At 32.3% G+C, this 22,387-nt stretch overlaps 1 protein-coding gene across 1 annotated transcript in view; it reads left to right on the top strand.

Moving 5' to 3' along the window:
* The window catches only part of LOC149483279 (uncharacterized), a 63,285-nt gene that overhangs the window by 16,127 nt on the left and 24,771 nt on the right, over window positions 1-22,387 (top strand). The window contains exon 2 of the mRNA XM_089702227.1: window positions 18,324-18,680. Coding sequence (XP_089558353.1) covers window positions 18,383-18,680 — 298 coding nt within the window. The 5' untranslated portion in view covers window positions 18,324-18,382. The remainder of the gene's footprint in view (window positions 1-18,323; window positions 18,681-22,387) is intronic.

Raw genomic sequence — 22,387 nt, 5'->3', positions numbered from 1 at the left:
CGTCATCGAAATTTTCAAGGCGAAATTATAGGGCCTTATAAATTATACTAAAGCTAAATCAGAAATCAAAAAGGAATTCAGCATGTTCTTAAAGTCGTTGTTAAGATCGACCTTTGATAATGACAGTTATAAATTTTGTTACAGCAATTTCTTTGCGTTTTCGTCTCGCGTGATTATCACGAATTTATAACTTTGAAGGTTCCGTTTGTTTTATGGTTTTTGTATGTTTTTCTTAACGTGAATGCCACTTCCTAGTATTGTTAATCATACTGATATTTTAATTTAATATTTTATTTTCATCGACGATAATTATTTCGTTATTATACTTGTGTGTTATCGCGTTTATGCAATGTAACCGAGAGAGGCTTCCTTAAATCTTCGATCTTATACTTAGTTTTTTAATTATTATTATTTAACATAAAAAAATTGTGACGTGAAGTTTGAGATTTAACGAAATAAACGGGACAGCAGAAACCGCAGCTCATAACGAGTGGCAAAGAAAAAGCAGCGACATTTTTAGCGTTTATACCTGGGCAGATAAGAGCACCCTTATGAATTTTTATACGGGATAGGGAATGTTTATGAGACACCGTCAAATATGCCCTCAGGCCGAATATTCCTCGGGACGTAAAACAATTTCGACTTGTCTATTTTTACCTACGTCACCTGTCTACGTAATTTTTTACTCGAGCGGAAAAATTTAATAGCATCGTGCTTTTTATCGCGCTCTGCGGTTCGTTTATAAGATCGGCATTGTTAATGGGGTTGATTAAAGGTGGTACGATTAGAATTTATTTTGCTTTCTCTTTCATAAATTATGGATGTCAAGATATAATTAACACTAAATAATAATTGTGTTTTATGTATATTCAGTTCAATAAAACCTTGATGTAGTACAATAATGAAAAAATCGAAATGAAACGAAACTTTATCTATAATTTCCTTTATTATTTTGTTAATGCTTTTAAAACTGATTGTTACATTTTAAAAATGAACACCAATTCGTTATACCTATTTACACAACCAGACATTTACATTCGCAATATACTCAAGGAAGGTACGTCTAGTTTGTTGATTAATCGAGAAAACGTGTCGCAACTCCCTTCTCTTATAATGAAGCATTTTTGTGCCTTATTTTTTACACTCCAAATAATATGACATCCAACAGACAGGTAGGAAACTCATAACAATGGAAGACGCCAAAATAGCTTGATAAATACGATCTTTTATTCTCCGTTTTACACTATTTAGGTTTGTATTCATTTGACTATAGAAAAGTTGTGTATTCTATGTTTGCGTGCTCTTTTATTATTCATTTGATGACAGTTTTCTTATGTTTGTTCAGTTTTTCTTGATCTTTCTTGTGTTAGTTTTAGAAGAATCTTAGAATGTTGTAAATTATTTCATATGGAATATGAAATCGAGCGATATTGTTAAAGTCTTCTTCTTCTCTTTCTTGAATGACAATTCCCGATCCCAGTGAGGACAGATTCTGCAAATGTACTGTTAAAATCGGAACGTTTTAAACATATTGATAGTGACTTAACCCATGTGAAAATATAGACAAAAAAACTGTTTAAAAAGGTTATGTAGCAGTACTTAATCACACTTAAATTAAAATAAAATTTGCGAAGTGTCGATAGGCCAGAAGTAAAAAGACTTCGTGTATTTTTTATTCAAAACTCACTTTGTAGATGTACGCATGTTAAAGTTAATAATTCAGACGCGTAATTCAATTTAGCATGTTTTATTAGGTTTTATACATCTGTATCCAACTCGGATCCTGTTTACATCGTAATTTCGTACGAAATTTGCATAGGAAGGGTTAAATTATTTGTTTTTATAAATTAACATAAAATCTTTCGACTTATTTAAGATACATTTACATGTATAATTATGTACTAGGTATTTTTTTTCTTTTGGTAAATTCGAGTGATGTTTTATTTTAAGAAGTAATTTTAATGTTCGATAAGTTGCCTAACTACCTATATTGTAAAAATGTGCAAATTCAATAAATTCAAGACAAGTCAATAACTGCGTTAAAAACAACCGACTTCAAACTTGCACTTGCAACATTTACAAATACAGACAAAAATGCTCATAAAATAAAAACTACTGGGCCTATCCGAATAAAATTTTTATGGGACCAATTCGACACCATCCCGCATCGAACAAAAAAAGAATCACGTAAATCGGTTCAGAAACCACGGAGTAATCGGTGTACATACATAAAAAAAAAAAAACATACCGGCCGAATTGATAACCTCCTCCTTTTTTTTGAAGTCGGTTAAAAACAACCAAAAACTTCTTAATGTGAAAAAAGTAAGGAATGATATTATAATTGTTTATTATGTTTACTTATTAATATTAGGTACAAAACAAACGAATTATAGAAGTTTATTCCTCACGGTGGCTGAAAGTACTAAGAAAAATCCTTTTTGCAAGAAAATCAAAACACAAAGGCTATCAAACCGACCAAAATCTTCCATAAAAGCCACGTTCCATACAGATTTCTCAGCTCATTAATTTATATAACAAATAAGCTAAAGAGTATGTGGGGTGTAAAGGGTGATCATTATCGCCAACTGACCGTGGGGCAGGACTGAATACACCCACCCACCCTTTATAATCAAAACACTCATCAAACGCTATGAATTAGGGACGCATGTATAGAAAACTCTATTAGAACTTTGAAAGCGTGGTGTATTTGAATTGTAATTTGTGGAGTATTGATTTTTAAATTCGAAACATGGATTAGGGTGAAGCAGGTTGACGCTTCGTTACGGGGTTATTTTTATATGGACATCTGTTCTAATTGCATTAGTTTGAATTGATGTTTTTCTTTAAATATAGACACTATTTAAATTGGTATAACCGTATAAGTAATATAAAATATACCATAGTAATATAGGATATTACCAAAATAAAATAAATCATCTATTTTTAATAAATAATCTCTTTTTGAAGTGAAGTGAAGCGCACACATTTACGCGCACGCGTTTTTCTCGTAAGATGGAAATTTTAGATATTGTAATTTAGTCGTAGAGCTTATTTTTGATTCCATTTCACTGTTAACAATAATTTATTTTACATTGAACTATGAATAAATGCAAATTTAATGTTCTTTATAAATAAGCGAATTAATTTTCACAAACGTTCGTTTACAATGTTCTAATGTCCCTAGAGGTTAAAGTTATGCCAAATAGTTTTCAATGTAGTGTTAGCAATAGGAATTCAATATTCACAGCGAATCTATTTAGCTGGGTTTGAATTGTGGTATTAAATCGTTGTGTGGGTTATTTATACCGAAATAGATAAGTACTTTATGGATTGGACGGACGTTAATAATTTGTATTTATTGACATGTGATTCGGCGGCTCGACGTTTGAGATATTTTACTGCGAATCCATTCGCAGAAGATATTATTATGATTTTGATATTATGATCAAGCTTCGTTTATTCGTTAAGATGCTAGAAACAAAAGTATTCAAGATACATTATAACGGTGTATTTACATGAAACGAACATAGAGCTAGAGCTATTTTCACTGTAAACAGTAAAGACTTATGAAGTCTCATGTTATATATTTCAAAATACGAAGAAGATTAGGAAGTCCAATGTCATTTGAAATAATACCCAAAAAACTAGTACAATTTTTTTTCGATTTAGCATATACATTTAGTCTATTAGTGCAAGAGCATTTTTCGTGATCTTTTAGTGTAAACGAAAACTCGTATATTTTAGTGTTGTTCAGTATTAGAACATTGTATAGAATCTTTTCGAACACACTACTAACAATGAAATAATGCTCTACGTCTATTTACACTAACAGAATTTGCCATAGTGGGGTAAGCATTCGCTCGTTTGATGTTAATGCACCGTGCATATGGTATCACATATTGAGTTAAGTGTGACAATTCCACGAGGATTCCTTTTTCAGAACATCTATGATCCTAGAATCAATAATTTGTTGAATAATGAAGGTTGAATATTTCTTGTTAAATTATAGGAATTAAATTTTTAACCATTGATTAAAACCCAACTATTTTCACTGTAAACAGTAAATATAATCCTCTATCCTGAAACCATAATTCTGTATTCGAAACTTCCATTAACTAATTGATTTATTTATAGTCCCATTACAGTATATTGCATCATCCATTACCGGTAACATTTATACTACTAAAAACGTAAAATTTTGATCCACAACTTTGTGATTCTGTGGGTGTTGTCGAATTCATTTACGTGAAGTAGCGCCTGTATTACGTTCTACCTTGCCTATACACTAATAATATATTGGTACCTATCAGTGATACTACCAAAAACGTAAAACTTTGATCCACAACTTTGTGATTCTGTGGGTGTTGTCGAATTCATTTACGTGAAGTAGCGCCTGTATTACGTTCTACCTTGCCTATACACTAATAATATATTGGTACCTATCAGTGATACTACCAAAAACGTAAAACTTTGATCGACAACTTTGTGATTCTGTGGGTGATGTCGAATTCATTTACGTGAAGTAGCGCCTGTATTACGTTCTATCTTGCCTATACACTAATAATATATTGGTATCTATCAGTGATACTACCAAAAACGTAAAACTTTGATCCACAACTTTGTGATTCTGTGGGTGTTGTCGAATTCATTTACGTGAAGTAGCGCCTGTATTACGTTCTACCTTGCCTATACACTAATAATATATTGGTACCTATCAGTGATACTACCAAAAACGTAAAACTTTGATCCACAACTTTGTGATTCTGTGGGTGTTGTCGAATTCATTTACGTGAAGTAGCGCCTGTATTACGTTCTACCTTGCCTATACACTAATAATATATTGGTACCTATCAGTGATACTACCAAAAACGTAAAACTTTGATCGACAACTTTGTGATTCTGTGGGTGTTGTCGAATTCATTTACGTGAAGTAGCGCCTGTATTACGTTCTATCTTGCCTATACACTAATAATATATTGGTATCTATCAGTGATACTACCAAAAACTTAAAACTTTGATCCACAACTTTGTCATACAAATTTTGTGTACTATTTTTTATTGCCTAAAGTTCTGTGGCTACTGTCGAATTCGCTATAAGCCACGCGCAATTATCTACGTGAAATAGCGCCTGTATTAGCTTCATTTACCTTGACTATACACTAATATATTGGTATCATCTATACTAGTAAAAACGCAAAACTTTGTTCTCTACTCAACTTTGTGATACGAATTTTGTGTACTATATTTATTGCCTAAAGTTCTGTTGCTATTGTCGAATTCGCTGTAAGCCACGCGCCATTTTAGCCGCGCAATTATCTACGTGAAATAGCGCCTGTATTAGGTTCATTTACCTTGTACCGGTTTTAACTGGATTACACTAACTGTACAAATGATACTGAAGACTTTGTTTCAGCAAGTATTTAGTTTATTGTCGTGCTATTTGGCAATCTGATGTTTGCTTTTATTTATAAAGTACGATGGGAACATTTTAAAATTATAGTATTATATTTGTAGAACTTGGCTCAATTCAGGTTTACATCGCGGATAGAAACAAAAATATAAAACAAAGAATATAGCGCAATAAATGATGCTTCTAAAAATGATAAATAGGCGCACTATTTGAGCTTAGCTATTCCATACATTCTTATAAACTAACAAAGCTACTATCAAAGCTTTCGTCTCTCATGTTGTATATTTCAAAATATGAAGAAGATTACGAAATAATATTCAAAATTCTTACTTAGTTTTTATGAGTTAACATTTATAATATTAGTCTGTTAGTGAATTGGTTGGTCACAAAATTATAAATATTGTTTCATCACGTAGTTTTCTACAAGTTTGTAAGTATATCAATACTTAGTACGTATGAATTTTAATGTGTTTTCCTCCCAATCCTCTTGAGGATATTACAAAATTCTACAATATATTTTCTCAACGTAACAGGATATCCTTAGACTCACTATATATTATAAGCCGAAATGTTTTCCTAACAGTCCTGCAGTATTGATAGAGATAATGTTCCTAGACACGGAGTAAGAAGGTTTTCTAAAACAAAGGCGGAAAGATTAGAGGCGATATATACGGCTTATCAGACAGCCAGACGGGATTTTAGCGAGAGACGCTGCAGTGCCACTTACGATATTTTTTATGCGGTATATTTATTTTAAGGGATCTTTAATTATGCCTTTATGTGAGAAAGTCAGATTAGCGATATTATAATATATTTATTCAAGTACCTATATGATGCATAATTAATGTTTTATGTCTCTAAAGTCTAATTAAAATAACATACATTACCAGCGTAATCGTATTTCTGACTCAACTTACGGTAAAACTCATTTAATATTTAATGTAACATGACGATGTTTTCGCATGCCACTGGGATTAGGAAATGCTCGTCAAACTATTTATTTTCGAGGTGCCTTACGCAAAAGGAGCTTATGTTAATGAAGAGTGTACTAGTTTAAAGGGTAGCGTATGTTTTTACACACGTCGTAACACAAAACATGTAAAGTGTACGCGGAACTATTGTTTTCAGCTTTTCAGAGACTGTGCTCACAATATGAGTGGTCTAGTTTTTGTTCTGCGACAGGCGTTGGATAGTACGAAAAATTACTTTTGTTTTAAAGGGTTTTTGAATTGGCATGTTTTAAATCGTACTTGCTTAAGTTTTATGGTCTTTTTTTAAAATTCAATTATGTCAGGTTGGTGCTGGCTTTTAAATGTTATTGGAAGCAAACATTTTTTCTTTTAATGAATTATAAAAAATAAATAACTTTAATTTTAAAAATGTATGACCGAGACCACCGAAACTCGTTGAAAATATTTTTTTTTATTTTTATGTTGTCCGAGTGATTGTCGCGTATCTGACCGAAATGTTACCAATATAAATAACGCATATGTTTTATTCGGCAAAAATCTATTCATTTTTATATCCAGGATGAAAGGCCCTAGAGCGCTCTGAGTGATTACTTTTATTCAGCAATATATTTGAAAAATAATAAAACATATTACGTATCGTAAAGTGAATTGGAATTGCTGTTAAAACTTTTATTGCACTTATATATCACGAAAGTATGAGACGATACAAAAATTGGTACAATCGAGTAAAAAGCGGCGTCACGCCACAACTTCGTCCAATAAATATTCCTAACTGCGTCTGTAAGGAAACAAATGCTTGAAAGCACAATGATGGCCGCCAAAACACAATATTGTGGGAAATAAGTGACGCGTGGCCAACATATGCGGAATCGCGATGTTTATTTCGATATCGAGTCGTTTCAAGGATATTTATGGAACGAATTCAAACTACTTGATTTGGGATATTGTACTTAGCATTGTTATGGAATTATTTATAGGGAAGGGAACTGAATTTAATAGATGTTTGAGCCATTAGTGTACAATATATAAAGCGTTTTTATAGGGTTTGGTTTATGTGATTTATAGGAAGAGGAATTGTACAACGTGACATATTTCAATAATAATTAGAACATGATACATTTAGTACTTATTTTAGATTGATGTTAAAATGTATGTTTCTATAACTTAACAGTTTGTTATATTAATGTTAAATTAATGTTAAATTTCTACACACATTTTAGATCAAACAAGAAGTATTCACAATCTCACAACAACTAAAAACGTTCATTAAAAACAAGCCATGCATTGAAAGATCAAATAATTCTTGTTTTCCTTTTTCGATTTGAGACATCACAGAAAATATCTAAATATCGATTTGACAAAAAAGTATCTTAATAATATTTATGAAAGAATTCCTCAAGGAGTGCTATAAGTTTTCCTCTAACGCTCGAATAATTTTGATTCCAGTGAGCACATGATTGGGCGACAAAGAGCCCATAATAAAGTTATAGCAGTTTGAAACATTGTACATTTTATATCCTCGTCAGTGATTTCAAACTTTATTGTGTATAATGCCAACTTTATTTAAGGCAATAGAGATTTAAATTATAGGTAGAGTCGCTGTTTTGTTTTTGTGCATTGAAATACTATTATGAGCCCTCTTCACAATGGGCAGTATTGGGCAAGCGGTGGCCAACAGGATAGTGTAGATAAAGGGCCTAAATGTCTGTGATCGGCCGTCATTATATATTGTCAAGCTGTAACTCGCTTCATTTAGCGTTTGAATATACTATTGGTTCTTTACAAAGACAACCCTCGTTATGCATCTTCGCAAATCTCTGGTGGAATAGCACCCTAATGGTGGCAAAGTTCTATGAGCATTTGTTGGTCCAACACTGCCCATTGTGAAGAGGGTCCAATAGGTGGCAGTTGCAATTTTGTTCTATATTTTTGTGCATTGAAATATGTACACAAATATGTACAATGTACATAGCTTTTTTTTAATAGTGACAGCTAAGCATTGTTGGCATTGTGTATCAGACTTGTACAGTTAGCAAAAATAGCTGAAGCACATTTTTTAAATACCTATGCAAATTTTTATGTTGGAGTTTGGTAAATGGGTTCGTTAATTTTTGTACATGTCATGAATTTTCTATTTGTTTGAATTATTTCTATCTGTTTTGTGCTAGTTTTATTAACTTTTTATATAATAATTATGTTCAATAGTTATTTCATCATATACAATATTTAGTATTTATATTATATATTTAAATGTATATGGAATCGTTCGTATACAATTGTAGAGATTAAATTATTATACAAGACAAGCTTAATAAAACGATATTTTTTAAATTTGTAAGAGTACCACAAAAATACTGAAGGATAAGAAGAGGAAACTTTTTAAGGGAAATATTGGGTGAATTCAGGAAAATACAAACAGGAATGTCACGAACTCTATATTTCATAGAAAGACAATAATATTCTCTGTATTTTATTCTACATAATGTCATTTTTGTCTTTATCACAAACGTTGTTAATATTTTTCTCATAACTATAATAATTGCTCGTTATGTTACGATTTTGTTTTATATGAGAAAATAGTGCTTGTTTCTGTGTAATTCTATAAGAAAAGGTAAACGTGATTTTATTAATAGATAGGTATGTTATGTGTTCAAGGAAATCATCGACAGATAATCCATACTAATATTATACGAAAGTAACTCTGTCTGTCTGTCTGTTACTCAATCACGCCTCAACTACTGAATCAATTTGCATGAAATTTGGTATGGAGATATTTTGATACCCGAGAAAGGACATAGGCTACCTTTTATTGCGAAATATGTACCACGGGCGAAGCCAGGGCGGACCTCTAGTATGTATATAAGTCTGTTATGTGATTGAACTCTATTAGGTCAACGATTTACTTTATATGGAATTTCTATTGCAGATGCATTGTAAGACTATTATTAGAAAAATTTTCCACAAGAAATAGTCTTGGCCATCCACACCATCACATCCATATTATGTTTTTATCTTTTTTATATTTTTTAATAGTTTATTTTTATCTTTTGCACCTACAAGGGCTACAAGAGAATACTACTTCTGAATATATTAAAGCCGTCTATGTTTCTGTTTGAGGTAATCTTATCACTTTGATGACTCAATAAATGAACTAAGTAACCTTCCCATTTTAAGGAATTCGCTGCCTCTTTACGAAAAGCCCTATTCAATTCTTGATATTTCTATAGCACATTCTTCACAAGACTTTGCATTGTATAGAATCTACATTGCAACGCTATTTTTGCATAGATTAACTTGGGATTGAGGAAATCCCTCACAAGAGTCATCAAGTCATTTGCCTAGATTGCAGTGCAGACGGGATTTAACTCGTGACGGTTGATAGCCCTCAGTTTACTCACAGTTGGCGGCCGGACTCTGGGGCATTTAGGAAATTTGCATGCCAATACCACTGGGACTGGAATAACGAAGAAAGTTTAAGCTGCCTTCCTTCTGTAAGGGAGTGAATTGCCACTTACCTCGCACAATGTAATTTTAGATTTCCCCAATCGATATTGCGGTTTAGGGCCGTTGAAGGATGCAGAGCCTTTTATTGAGCACGTACCTTTTCGCTTTTGTGTTAAGCATCGATTTTTGAACATTTGGCGTAGTCATGATGATGAAGCGGAAAATTGGTTATTGTATTTCGACGTCGCGTCTGTTTATAAATTGTTAGGTACACGTAGGTTACTACTTGAAAATAAAACGCCATGAACGATGTAGATAAAATTTGGTAGATTCCATAAACATAGTGAAATGCTTTGCTTAGACCTCATATGTTAACATTTATCTACAAGAATAACTGGTACAAAATACCCCATAGAATTTATTATTTTTTTTACAAGTAAGTAATAGGTATTACAAAAATATGAAAATAAGTTTTGCAGTATTTTAAAAATATTACTCCTATTACAAGACATTTAAAAAATGTTTAGAGACAGCTCAATAACACAACGCTCTTAATTCATTTCAAAGCACATAAGTACAGCGAAAGTCAAGCTGTTTAACCAGTTGCTAGGCAAGACGAATAATGCCCAAGAATGTTTTATGCGAAAGTTTCATCCGTGGTCCCTTTGAATAATACTCAACATTAATATACGGACGGCTCTTCGTCGCTGTATAAGAGGATATAATTAATTGTCTAGGAATACTTAGAAATGGCCACTACTAGACGTAATTGCTTGACTCGATTTATGTACGGCATTTGTTATGTGTGCTATGGCTTTCGTATTTGTTTGTTTGTTGATAAATAGTTCTGACTTGATTGTTTTTTTCAATGTGGTAGGTATTAAAGATGAAATCTTATCAATTACTAGCTGTCCCGGCAAACGTTGTTCTGCCTTACTCTTATCACTTAGAGGTGTGAAAAATAGATGTTGGCCGATCCTCAGACCTACCCGATATGCACAGAAAATTTCATAAAAATCGGTCCAGCCGTTTCGGAGGAGTATGGTAACTAACATTGTGACACGAGAATTTTATATAATAGATTAGATGTACATAGTGTAACGTATGTGTCTTGCAATTGCATTACGTGTTTTGGAACAAAGTACAGTAGGAATACTAAGTAGTAAGTACACATTGTAGTTAATTAGTAGGTATTTAAATTTTAACAGTTATGTTTAAAGTTAATTTTAAGTAGGTTTATTTTTCCTACTAATGAAATTATTATTGAATGGATTAAAATTAATACATTCAATGTAACGATTTCATTCTAATACTTTTTGGTGTGATATAATGCGGTATAATGAAGGCGAAGATTCACGAACTAATTCCACCTCATTAAATATTATGTAGCACATTCTCATTCCAATTCCATTTTCCATTCGAGCACATGAAAAACATCGTAATTGTCTTGCTCTAACAAAAGAAAACATCATTCGAAACGATTTCTTATATCACATAGAAATCGACGCGAAATCAATAAAATAATTTACAAACACGAGCAAAACATATTTGTGTATTCCAATTGTTATTTCAGTCTTCTACTTTCGTTTGTAAAGTATACGCAAATAAGCATTGTACATAGAGTAGATTCAATTCAGTGTATAACAATAAACACGTTCAATATTTTCATTGAATGCAGCTCTCAGGACAATATTACTTGAGGGGATATTTATGTCGTTTCATTATATGAAACTACGCTGCAATTCCGTTGCTTTCTATGGAATGCTACAAAGGATATTATCCAACGTTACGCCTAGCAGTATTGTTTTTCACAATTTTAAAACAATGCTATGTAAGTCCGCTTCCTTTGTTCTCTGACAGCGGAAAAATCAAGCAACGCCTGGTTCGCGACGGGCATAATTTTTCATTTTGCGCAAACAAAAATGTGTAAAGAAACCTAGGATGCTCGTTACTAAAATATGTTTTTCAGCGGTAATGAAATTCTTAATAAACTTTCATTTGGGTTGATATCTGTTGGAATGAGGTTACGCTGGCAAAAGATATTGCATTGTATTTATAGTGTTCATTGAAATAAGATTTTAGTCGGTAATCCAAGTGGGTACTTATTCTCTTCATGTTACGTGTAGGTACATTGTACCCTCAATATACTCAAATATTTTATTAATTCAATTTAGGTTATTATGAATCATTGTCAGTAGGTATACATTGGAATACAGGACACATGAATTATTATTAAAATATATTGTTTGAATAGTCATAGTAGTAGCATGGAAAACAAATTAACTTTGTTTAACCATTAAGGCAAATATATGAAAAGTAAATTCGAACGAAATTAGGAATGATAAATCTGAAGGAAATATACAGTTTTTTCGAAACAAAGTTCATTTGTTACAGCGTGTCCCTGTCAACCATTTCGACGTTTTTTCGATCATTATCACCGTTTATTTAGTCGTTAATATATCACTGTCTAGCAAATTACTTACTTTTTTTGTTTATTCTAAATTTGTAATATGGACTTAGGAAGCTTTACATGGCTTTTTACTAGAAAAAAAAAAACAATATTTATCGCTACAAACGACTACATTATGATTTTTATGATGTTATGCCTGTTATGCTGACTCCAGCGTACAAAATATAACGCACAAGATTATATTTAAAAACTAGCGGTCCGCCCCGGCATCGCCCGTGGAACATATTTACGTTTTCTCTACATAAGAACCATCCTCGTACTTCAAGGAATATAATAGAAAAGAATTATCGAAATCGGTTCAGCCGTTCACACGTGATGCCGTGACAACGCGAAACGGGTGCAGACCCGCCGCCTTTTTATAGCTCCCGCCGCGAAGCGCGTCGAACGCGGCAACTGATACACAAAAAATAATAATCCTTATGGCATGATTCTGTATTCACGCGCGATGACTTATAGCGTATTTCATGTATAACTTTGGTGTTTCTACACCGATTTACATGATTCTTTTACTATAACCTGCCCAGGAGTATGAAGAATAATTGTGCCAAATTTGGTTAAAATCCGTCGTGTAGTTTCTGTTTCTATAGCGAATATACAGACAGACAGACAGACAGACAGACAGACAAAAATTTTACTGATTGCATTTTTGGCATCAGTAGCGATCCCTTATCACCCCTTCATAGTTTTTTTTTAAATATATTTCATGTACAGAATTGGCCTCTCTACAGATTTATTATAAGTATAGATTAACGCCGCAGAATCCTAAACGATATAGATATTGATTGTGATTGGTCGTGGACGTAACGTTGCCCGTTTTACAGTATTTAACACTAAGTAACTAGGAGATATTTAAACTAATAGAAAAACGTATTAAACACAATCGCGAACAAACTATTACCATAGAATTGCCCGTTATTAGCATCGTTCATTAAACCCAGGCAACGTTCCAAAAACGGCAGCTTAAAATTAAAATTGTGCCGCGGTAATTAATCCAGAACATAACTAACAGCTCTTAACGATCCCCTGTTCATAAATGTAGCCAAAAAGTATGAAAACTTGCATCAGCTAAAAGTATATTATGTAGGTAAAGGGCTGCTTTGAACTAAATATTACAAAAAGAAACGTCAACTTTTAAAACATGCTACAAAAAGGCGGTCATACAAAAAATAGAGAATGTAAACAAAAATTTGAACTTATGATTTGCGTTAAAAAGAAGCATACAATTTTGTCGCTACTTTCAGTCTATTTGAATACGGTTAATCTTTTAATTGAATAATCATTTAATGCTAACGATCGAGTTCAAACGACACACACAGCTCTCAACACCACATTACCAGATATTAATAAAATGACGCATAAATAGCCTTCCCTTTTCGGCGAACGTATCAGAAACAAAAAATAAATAAATTACCACGCAAAAATCTGCCAAAACTCGGCATGCGACGTATCTGCAGCGCTTTATGATAGAATTGCAAATTTAAACCCTTTGTAAGCATTTCAGATTCGGAAACACAAATTCGCTTTTACGGTCATTTGCATGTTGCTGTGTCGTAGTTGCGGCGATTTCCGAATTGTTAAGTCGTCTGATAGGCTGTTTATAAATATTTAATTCTATCGAATGGTTTCAATTAACGGGAACAAGTAATTTATTCCCACTATACGAGGGCAGGGGAATTATTAAAGTTTCATTATGGGCTACTTTATTGGAGTAGGTTTATGTTTCGAAGCTTACTAATATATTAGTGTTATAATATAATTAAAGTAGGTGTGCTTTTGCGTTATTTATTATACTTCCCCTTTACAACAATTATTAAATATAAAATAATAATTAATCTGAGCAGTACCTGAAAAAAATAATGTGGTATCATAAAATTCTTACATCTTATTGTTTTAATGTGTTCATTTGCAACTGTTCATAATTAGCTGAACATATTTTAATCATCTCTGTGTGTTTATTTTAGCAGCTCGTTGTACCACACCACATTCAATACCTTTATCCATTGGGATAAATTGGCTTGGTCTGGCATATATTGATATCCCAGACCAAGCCGAGCCGAGATCCCTGTTATACATCCCTGTCACATATAATATTAACTCGTTTGCGTAACGTAAGCTAAGTAAATCTTTGCCCGTCACGTAATTAGCCAACGCTAGCGAGTGCTCACACGACGCTATAAAATACCGGCATGAACTAACAAATCCAGCCCAGTAATGCTTGCTAGGCAAACATAAACAATATGGTGCGATCGACCCTTCGTGAGTGGGACAATTCATTCTGCCCTTGCCAACATGTGTTCACGTCATATAAAGCACACCTGAAACCAGATTGCGTATAGATAAAGAAATTTAATATACGCATTTGGTTGCTTGATTTATATTGTACAGGTTTGATTTATTGCTGAGTTAACTCCTAGATTAGCACTGTGATTGAGTACTGGAATGGATAGCGTATTACTTTTGAAATATATAATACTAGCTGCGCTCCGCGGTTTCACCCGCGTAGCTCCGCTTCTGTTGGTCTTAGCGTAATGATATATAGCCTATAGCCTTCCTCGATAAATAGGCTATCTAACACCGAAAGAATTTTTCAAATCGGACCAGTAGTTCTTGAGATTAGTGCGTTCAAACAAACAAACAATAATATTTTTAGTATAGATGCTTTATAATATTATTAGTATAGATTAGTAAAGTAAATTATTTATTGACTAATGAAAACATACCTCAACTTTGTTTGTTTTACTTATACGTTTTTTCAAGTTGCTGATAACGTAAACATATTAAAATTGAGTGAAGTTTTAAATTTTTATTGAGAGAAAAAAACCTTTTTGCAAATAAAACGAGGGAATTGTATTTGCAGAATCTTCATGTTTTTCGTGGAATTCGTTTATTCACTAATGATGTATCCGATATAAAATGTGTAGTAGCATATAGCAGTATGTGGATATTATTTAAATACGATCATTTATGAACGTAAAATTGTATAACGAAAGTTGTGGCGAAAATTATTGTAGGTACTCTGTAAAGTTCCTTCACATTAACAAAAGAGCAAATTGTATAAAGAATCGTATTCATTATACAACATATTGTTTGTGCTCATTGACTTCTAGTCTAATTCTGTTCCATTCAAGACTCTGTTAAGGCCAGACAAAATAATGACTATAATTTTGTACAAGCCAATGAGCTGATACGTTTTAGCGAAATATTTTAGATTCATCGTGTGGAAATTTCAAAATAAATAAAGGTCTTTGTATAGACATGAACTTGATTGGTTAATTTAAAAACTGAAATAAGTTGTCTAACTGTTACTCACGAATGATCTACAGAACCTACACTTGTAAATTTATATTTAATAAAATATTTTGTAAAAGGTACTATCTTTTCTTTTTAACGTTAAACATGTGCTTAATGTATCATAGATATTACCTGCAGTATAAATCCATTTTTACAGACGTAAGCTAATTTAATAGTTGCTTTAGAGAAAACTTTGACTGCAAAAAATGTACTTAAAATACATGATTATAATTTCATAAGACTCTATTTTTCACGAGAATTTAAATTTTATGAGTGGCAGCTAGCAAGGCGTTTGGATTGAAAGATTATATCAAAGCTAAAGTACACCATCGCACATGCTTTGGTATCTTAGGTATCATATTAATGTTGTAATTAATATCCTTTACGAGGTACAACATGCTCTCTAGCAGATTTAGGGCTTAGGGCGCTTGTGCACTACAAGAAATTTTACTGTCCGGCATTCCGATTTTTTACGGTCCGGTGTGGCATGAAAAAACCGATGAATTGCTTGTGCACCTGTCCGTCTTTACTCGGATCAGTGCGGTACAGTTCAAGGAAGTTTGGCGGTATAATACTATCATAAATGATTGTTTTTGCATTTTACAAGAAACGAGTAAAAAATATAGAAGGTGAAATATTATATTATTTCGTTATAATAAAAAGTAAAGTTCCGTAAGAGATTTAAAATGCGTGTTTCACTTATTTATTTTAATCGGTGACGAGGAGCTAAAGCTATTCCCACTTGAACTTTAACTTACCAACACTTACTTAGATAATAATTATAGGTCAATGCTTGGTCAATGTATATAAAATAACAATACCGACTTCTCAAATCTCATTGCCAACTAAAAGAAAGTAAAACAAGAGCTTGCTTTCAATTGGCATATGCAGTAAAAACAGTAAAATCCAAGCAAGTGGGCATTCGAAAACAATTATAGCTACAGCGACTCGTAGACACAAAAAACCATCCGGAATAGGGAAAAGTAAAATGTCGGACAGTAAAATTACGTATAGTGGACAAGCTAGTATATAGATTAATGATTAATGATAATGATTAATTACGGTCCGGTATGGCACGCAATTAATCTAAATACTAGCTTGTGCACTATACGTAATTTTACTGTCCGACATTTTACTTTTCCCTATTCCGGATGGTTTTTTGAGTTTACGAGTCGCTGTAGGTATAATTGTTTTCGAGTGCCCACTTGCTTGGATTTTACTCTTTTTATTGCATATGCCAATTGAAAGCAAGCTCTTGTTTTACTTTCTTTTAGCTGGCAATGAGATTTGAGAAGTCGGTATTGTTATTTTATATACATTGACCAAGCATTGACCTATAATTATTATTTATTATCTAAGTAAGTGTTGGTAAGTTAAAGTTCCAGTGGGAATAGATTTAGCTCCTCGTCACCGATTAAAATAAATAAGTGAAACACGCATTTTAAATCTCTTACGGAACTTTACTTTTTATTATAACGAAGTAATATAATATTTCACCTTCTATATTTTTAATCGTTTCTTGTAAAATGCGAAAATTTTTATTTATGATAGCATTATACCGCCATACTTCCTTGAACTGTACCGCACTGATCCGAGTAAAGACGGACAGGTGCACAAGCAATTCATCGGTTTTTTCATGCCAAACCGGACCGTAAAAAATCGGAATGCCGGACAGTAAAATTCCTTGTAGTGCACAAGCGCCCTTATTGTTTGGCTATTACGCCGCCTAGGCTCGGCCATTTTCATTTATTTGTCACATTATATCGTTGATAAATTAAAATTCACATTAAAATATAATTCATAGCTAAAATAATCGTACCGAGTACTGTCAAAGAGAGATTATAATAAATACAATTTTGTTAATTCTCCATAAGCCTACATAAGTCGGACCGCGATACAGAACCTATTGGAAATGAAACACAGCTAATGGAAAAGTTAATTTTAAACGAGCCAATTTCACAACGTATCGAGCTGACTGATTAATTTGGATTAATTGCTCGTGTGCCTTCTATTTCGAATTTTAGTTTCCTATTGTCAGAGTGCTTTGGAAATTCGATGTTGCGTAGTATTTTGGTGTTTTGGAGGCGGGGTAATAAGTGGTCATAATTTGCTAATTATTTTGTGATATTTTCTAAGTTGTTAAACTTTATATTTTATTCTATTCAACAATAAGTCGACAATTTAATATTAAAGTACCTATCGCCAATTTTATTGGAAAAATACAATATCAAACACAACACATATTAAAACATCAAATATGTTCCTAATTTCGATAAAAATAAAACATATAATAACATTGCAAACACGAAACAATAAATAAAACATAGAAGTAATACAAATAATGCTCGTGAGTTTTCCTGTAAATAAATTTCACGCGCTTAATTTTCACACCAGCTATATTTCAAAAGCCTTTTTTTCCTGTTTGATGAAGAGCAAGTTTCATTACAGGTTTATGAAAAATTCCATTCTGTCTACAGATGAGATCCTGCAGCGTTTTTTGATGTCAGTTTTCACACGTTCCTAAAGGCACAACGAGTGAATAACTATCTTAAATACGCTTTTAAATTGTTTTTAATCTGTTTTGTTACGCTACTGTTTTTATAGAAAGGTATTTTTTTCTAAAGTTTGTTTCGGATTTAATATAAGACTTAAACATAGGCGTTGTTTAGCTTAATTTAAATTAATAGCATACAACTAAACGTTTATATAATTAAATATGATTTTTCTTTCATTCCAGGTACTCTTCAAACGGACAGCAATCGCGATGTTGTGACAAAGAATAAATCGCATCCAACAATGCATTTCCTAAAGTACTTCTACGATGTCCTAAATAACAGAACTATATTATTCATAATAGTGTTGCTATCGCTCAAACTGTGTAGTCCGCAAGATTTAAGTGACGATTTCGAGGATAGTGCGGAGACAATATCAAAAATGAACGCGGGCAGAAAGTTTACTAGAAATATAGGAGTTGCGAATCCGTGTAGACTCAGTGAATTACTTTGTGATACGGGCCAGTGTATATCTTTAGATAAATACTGCAACGGGGAAGACGATTGTGGGGATAAGAGCGACGAGCCAAAGGCTTGCACTCGTAAGTAATTACTTTGCAACTCTTATAATAATTGTATGAAATTTATTGCGTAGTTGATGACATGGAATGTGTTTTAGTTTTATTGCACGTTATTTTAAGCTTCATTTGGTTTTTAGAATGTTTTATAATTTCCTTAAAATGTTTTCCGTTTTCCATTCCATTAATGTTATTTTAAATCGTATTGTTTGTTTTGAACTCTACTTCTGTATTTTTCTGCTTAGTTAATTAGTCGCGCTTATTTCAGTTATTACGCTTATTACAGTAATATTATTTCTAATTCTATAGAAATAATATTGTATTCTATGGAAGTTCTAAACGGAATATTTGGAGTTAGGCGGGGTTTTAATGTTTTAAAAAAGATGAATGTTTAATTAAAGTTTTTATGCTTAAATTTAGCTCTATGTAGATATTATTTGCAAACCTCACTTTGTAAGTGCATTCAGATCCGTGATCCCAGTTTTATAATTTTTATATAGGAGGTGATTTGTTTCATAATTTGATAACATTACACTCACAAATATATTATTTATTAGAAAATATAATATTTCCACAGAAAAGCATTTTCAACAATCTTGTATTCCGTATCTTAGAATTGGATTACGTGTACTGTGTAATATTTATTTTAATATTTATTCGTGTTGTATGGGTTTCATGTTCATTGTATGATGTATTTCGAAAATCTTAAAGATAAATCTTTACCTTTTTAATAATTATTATTATTAAAAAGGTAAATCTTTAACACCAATAAAATACATCTGTCTCACCTCTACAGAGGAACACGATTTGCCTATTGAAAATACGTTCTGAAATAGAATATTTCAAACAAATACAGGCAAATAAAAGTCATTTTTCTCTAAAGGATATAACGGTACTAGACCAAATTTTCAGGCGCGTGACAAGAATCTTTGAGATTCTCTTTGCCTGTTCTGCTTTACATTTTCTAACAGTAACCTGACTCTGTCTAGAAAATTTGTCTTTTTGTAAATGTTGTAGCTGAATTAATATTATTTTATTTAAGAACGAGATTAAGGCGACTTAAAGCTCAAACACTTTTGCTAAACGTTATAATTTTATTTTCACATATTATTTCCTAGTAATGAAAATGTCGTCGTTATATAATTTCTATTGAACTAATATTTCATTAATTATTGCAATGTACTATGTTACTAATAGCCTGTTAATCCGCAATTATGCAAATTATACACGTTTTGTTCTGTCAGTAATTACATTTTTAGTATTTGTGCGCTATAATCATTTGTCGTTAAATATTCATGAAATGTAATGTCTACTACCCATTCGTTCTAAACTCATAAGACTGGTTAAGTTACCTTAACTAACGTTTAGTCAACTTTACGTTTTTCTAATAACCTGCGTTCTTTTTAAAAATATTCAATAACCTTATAATCGCGTGCCTGTAGTGAATACGTGGATGATGATGATGCCAAATATATACATAAGACTGGATAATCTTTACGGGATTTTATACTTAATCTTGCGTTATTTTCATAAAATCAAAAGAATCACGATCACAAAAGGGACTATAGACATGCCAGAACGTCAACGGAGCTGCGTCAGGCGGATAGAATTGGCTTGCCTTTGTTACACCCATCCCAACAAGTTATGCAGAAAACCGGCCAAAACATATTACATTTAATGTTTGAGGATTTGCGTAACCAATGTGGAAATACGTAACGTACTGTTATTAAAATTCGAACAAAATCCACGTCAGGAGAAATGTCTCATTCCGTTTATTTGATGTGGATAAAATGTTTTTTTCTTTAACGTAATTATACGACGAATGATTTGATTTTCGTGTATGTTATTAGAATATGTTTCTTTAAATGATACGTGTATTTTTGAAGTTTATATTGAATATGATTTTTTTTGTGAATCTGCTTTCATGTTCGGTATTTAATTTTTTACGTGAATTGTCTTTTTTTCATACAATTTGCAAATTATTGTTTGCTATAATATATCAAATATTTGTACATTGTTTGCATATACTGGCAATTCAACGTTGGTTTAATGAATTGCTATGCCTGGTACTTAATAACAATTAATTAATGTGTTTCGGCTCGTTTCTACGTATTGTGTTATTATTATGAATCAAAATTAGTACGTAGTTAAGTAGTTAGTGGCGTTCTTTTTTTCTCGAGATAAACGTTTGGTTTTGTCACGATAAAAGTGGTTTATCGCAGATAAAACCAAAACTAAAAGTAATTACACAAAATGCTCTGACAAATATCTTGCAAATGTTTTAATATAATTGTTTATGAAAAAAAAATCATAATAAGTATTACCATGTCAAGTAGAAAACGTAAAAGTGTGAAAATTAGAGCTAACTTGGTGATTTTTTTTTATCGAGTCAATTTTAATATTTTATGTTTTTGATTGAACAGAATCGTTGAAAATATCATCTAGTTTGATATATATTTTATTTTTTAGATTTGGTCTTGAATATTACACGTATCATCTAATAGAAGATTGGTTATTTTGCTTTATGCCCCCTCTTAAAAGTTACAAATCTGGGAAAAAAGTGCTCATCAAAATTTATTCGATTACATACAACCTCAATTGATTTTCCCATTTCTATAATTCAGGGCCGATTTTTCAATGCTTGGATAAAACTTATCCGTCCAATAAAGTATTACACGATAATATTAAAATGTCACGTAAACTGTCAAATACGGGCAATTAGAATACGTTTTTAAAATGGTGGTTTTATACATTATTCGACGAATAAGTTTTTTCCAAGGATTGAAAAATCGGCCCTTATTCGGTATCTCGTCATTACGCGCCCAATTAAAACCACGCCGCGTCGTTTCTCCTTGAAATACGTTTTTACGCTAGAATTGCTCAGATATAATTGTCTTATACAAAAGACTGCGATGTCTTCACAAAGATGGAGCTAGATTACTCTCGGTTTCCACAAATCAGCATTTCCTTTGACTTTTTTGCTTTCATCTTCGAGGTGTTTGTTGATGTTCGTGTTAAAGAAGGAATGTGATATTGTTAATGAGCTGGTTGGGAATGGTCTCGTTAGTTTAGATTTGTGATTTACTGCTTGTACACTTATTACATGAATCTACTTGATATAAAAGTCGATTCATAATGCATAAATCTCTGCTTAAAATTATTTTAAAACAAATCAATCAGCCACTTTTTACTGCTTCTGTAGTGACCAAACACATCATTTTCAAAGTCAGCGTTTATATATTATTCTCTAGTGCTTTCTAGTGTTTTAATATTTGTTTAACATGGTTATCAATTATATATTTACTGCTAGAGAGAAGAACTGACAAGAACCTCTTCTCGTTTGAATACCCTAGAATGTTCGCGCAAAGTCAACAATACAAAGCAGATCTACAATAGAGCAAAGCCGTCCATAACAACTATGGCACTAGGCACAACTAACACGTACATTTAAACCGCGTTCAAAAACTCAAGCAGTAAATAAACTTAGTTTAATTGCGGAGGTAGCTGAGAACGAGCTTTTGCTTTTATCGTCCACGTACATGGCTATTAACCCAAAATATAGCTGCAATTAACAAAAAAACCACGTAACATTTAATAAGGTGTTAAGTTTACCGTGCTACTGTTTACGGAATTGCTTGTAATTTGTCACGAGTCATGACAGCCCCGGACGGCGACCGGCGTACGAGTGAGGGTAGACTCTGTTAATTTTTAATGTGACAGAGAAAGATTCT

This window comes from Colias philodice, chromosome 13, assembly GCF_061535455.1.
Source record: "Colias philodice isolate Cphi_HAF_F1 chromosome 13, ilColPhil1 Martin Lab GWU primary, whole genome shotgun sequence".
Taxonomy (NCBI): Eukaryota; Metazoa; Arthropoda; class Insecta; order Lepidoptera; family Pieridae; genus Colias; species Colias philodice.
Note: the sequence above shows the minus strand (reverse complement) of the source record. Positions and strands in the feature narration are given on the sequence as shown.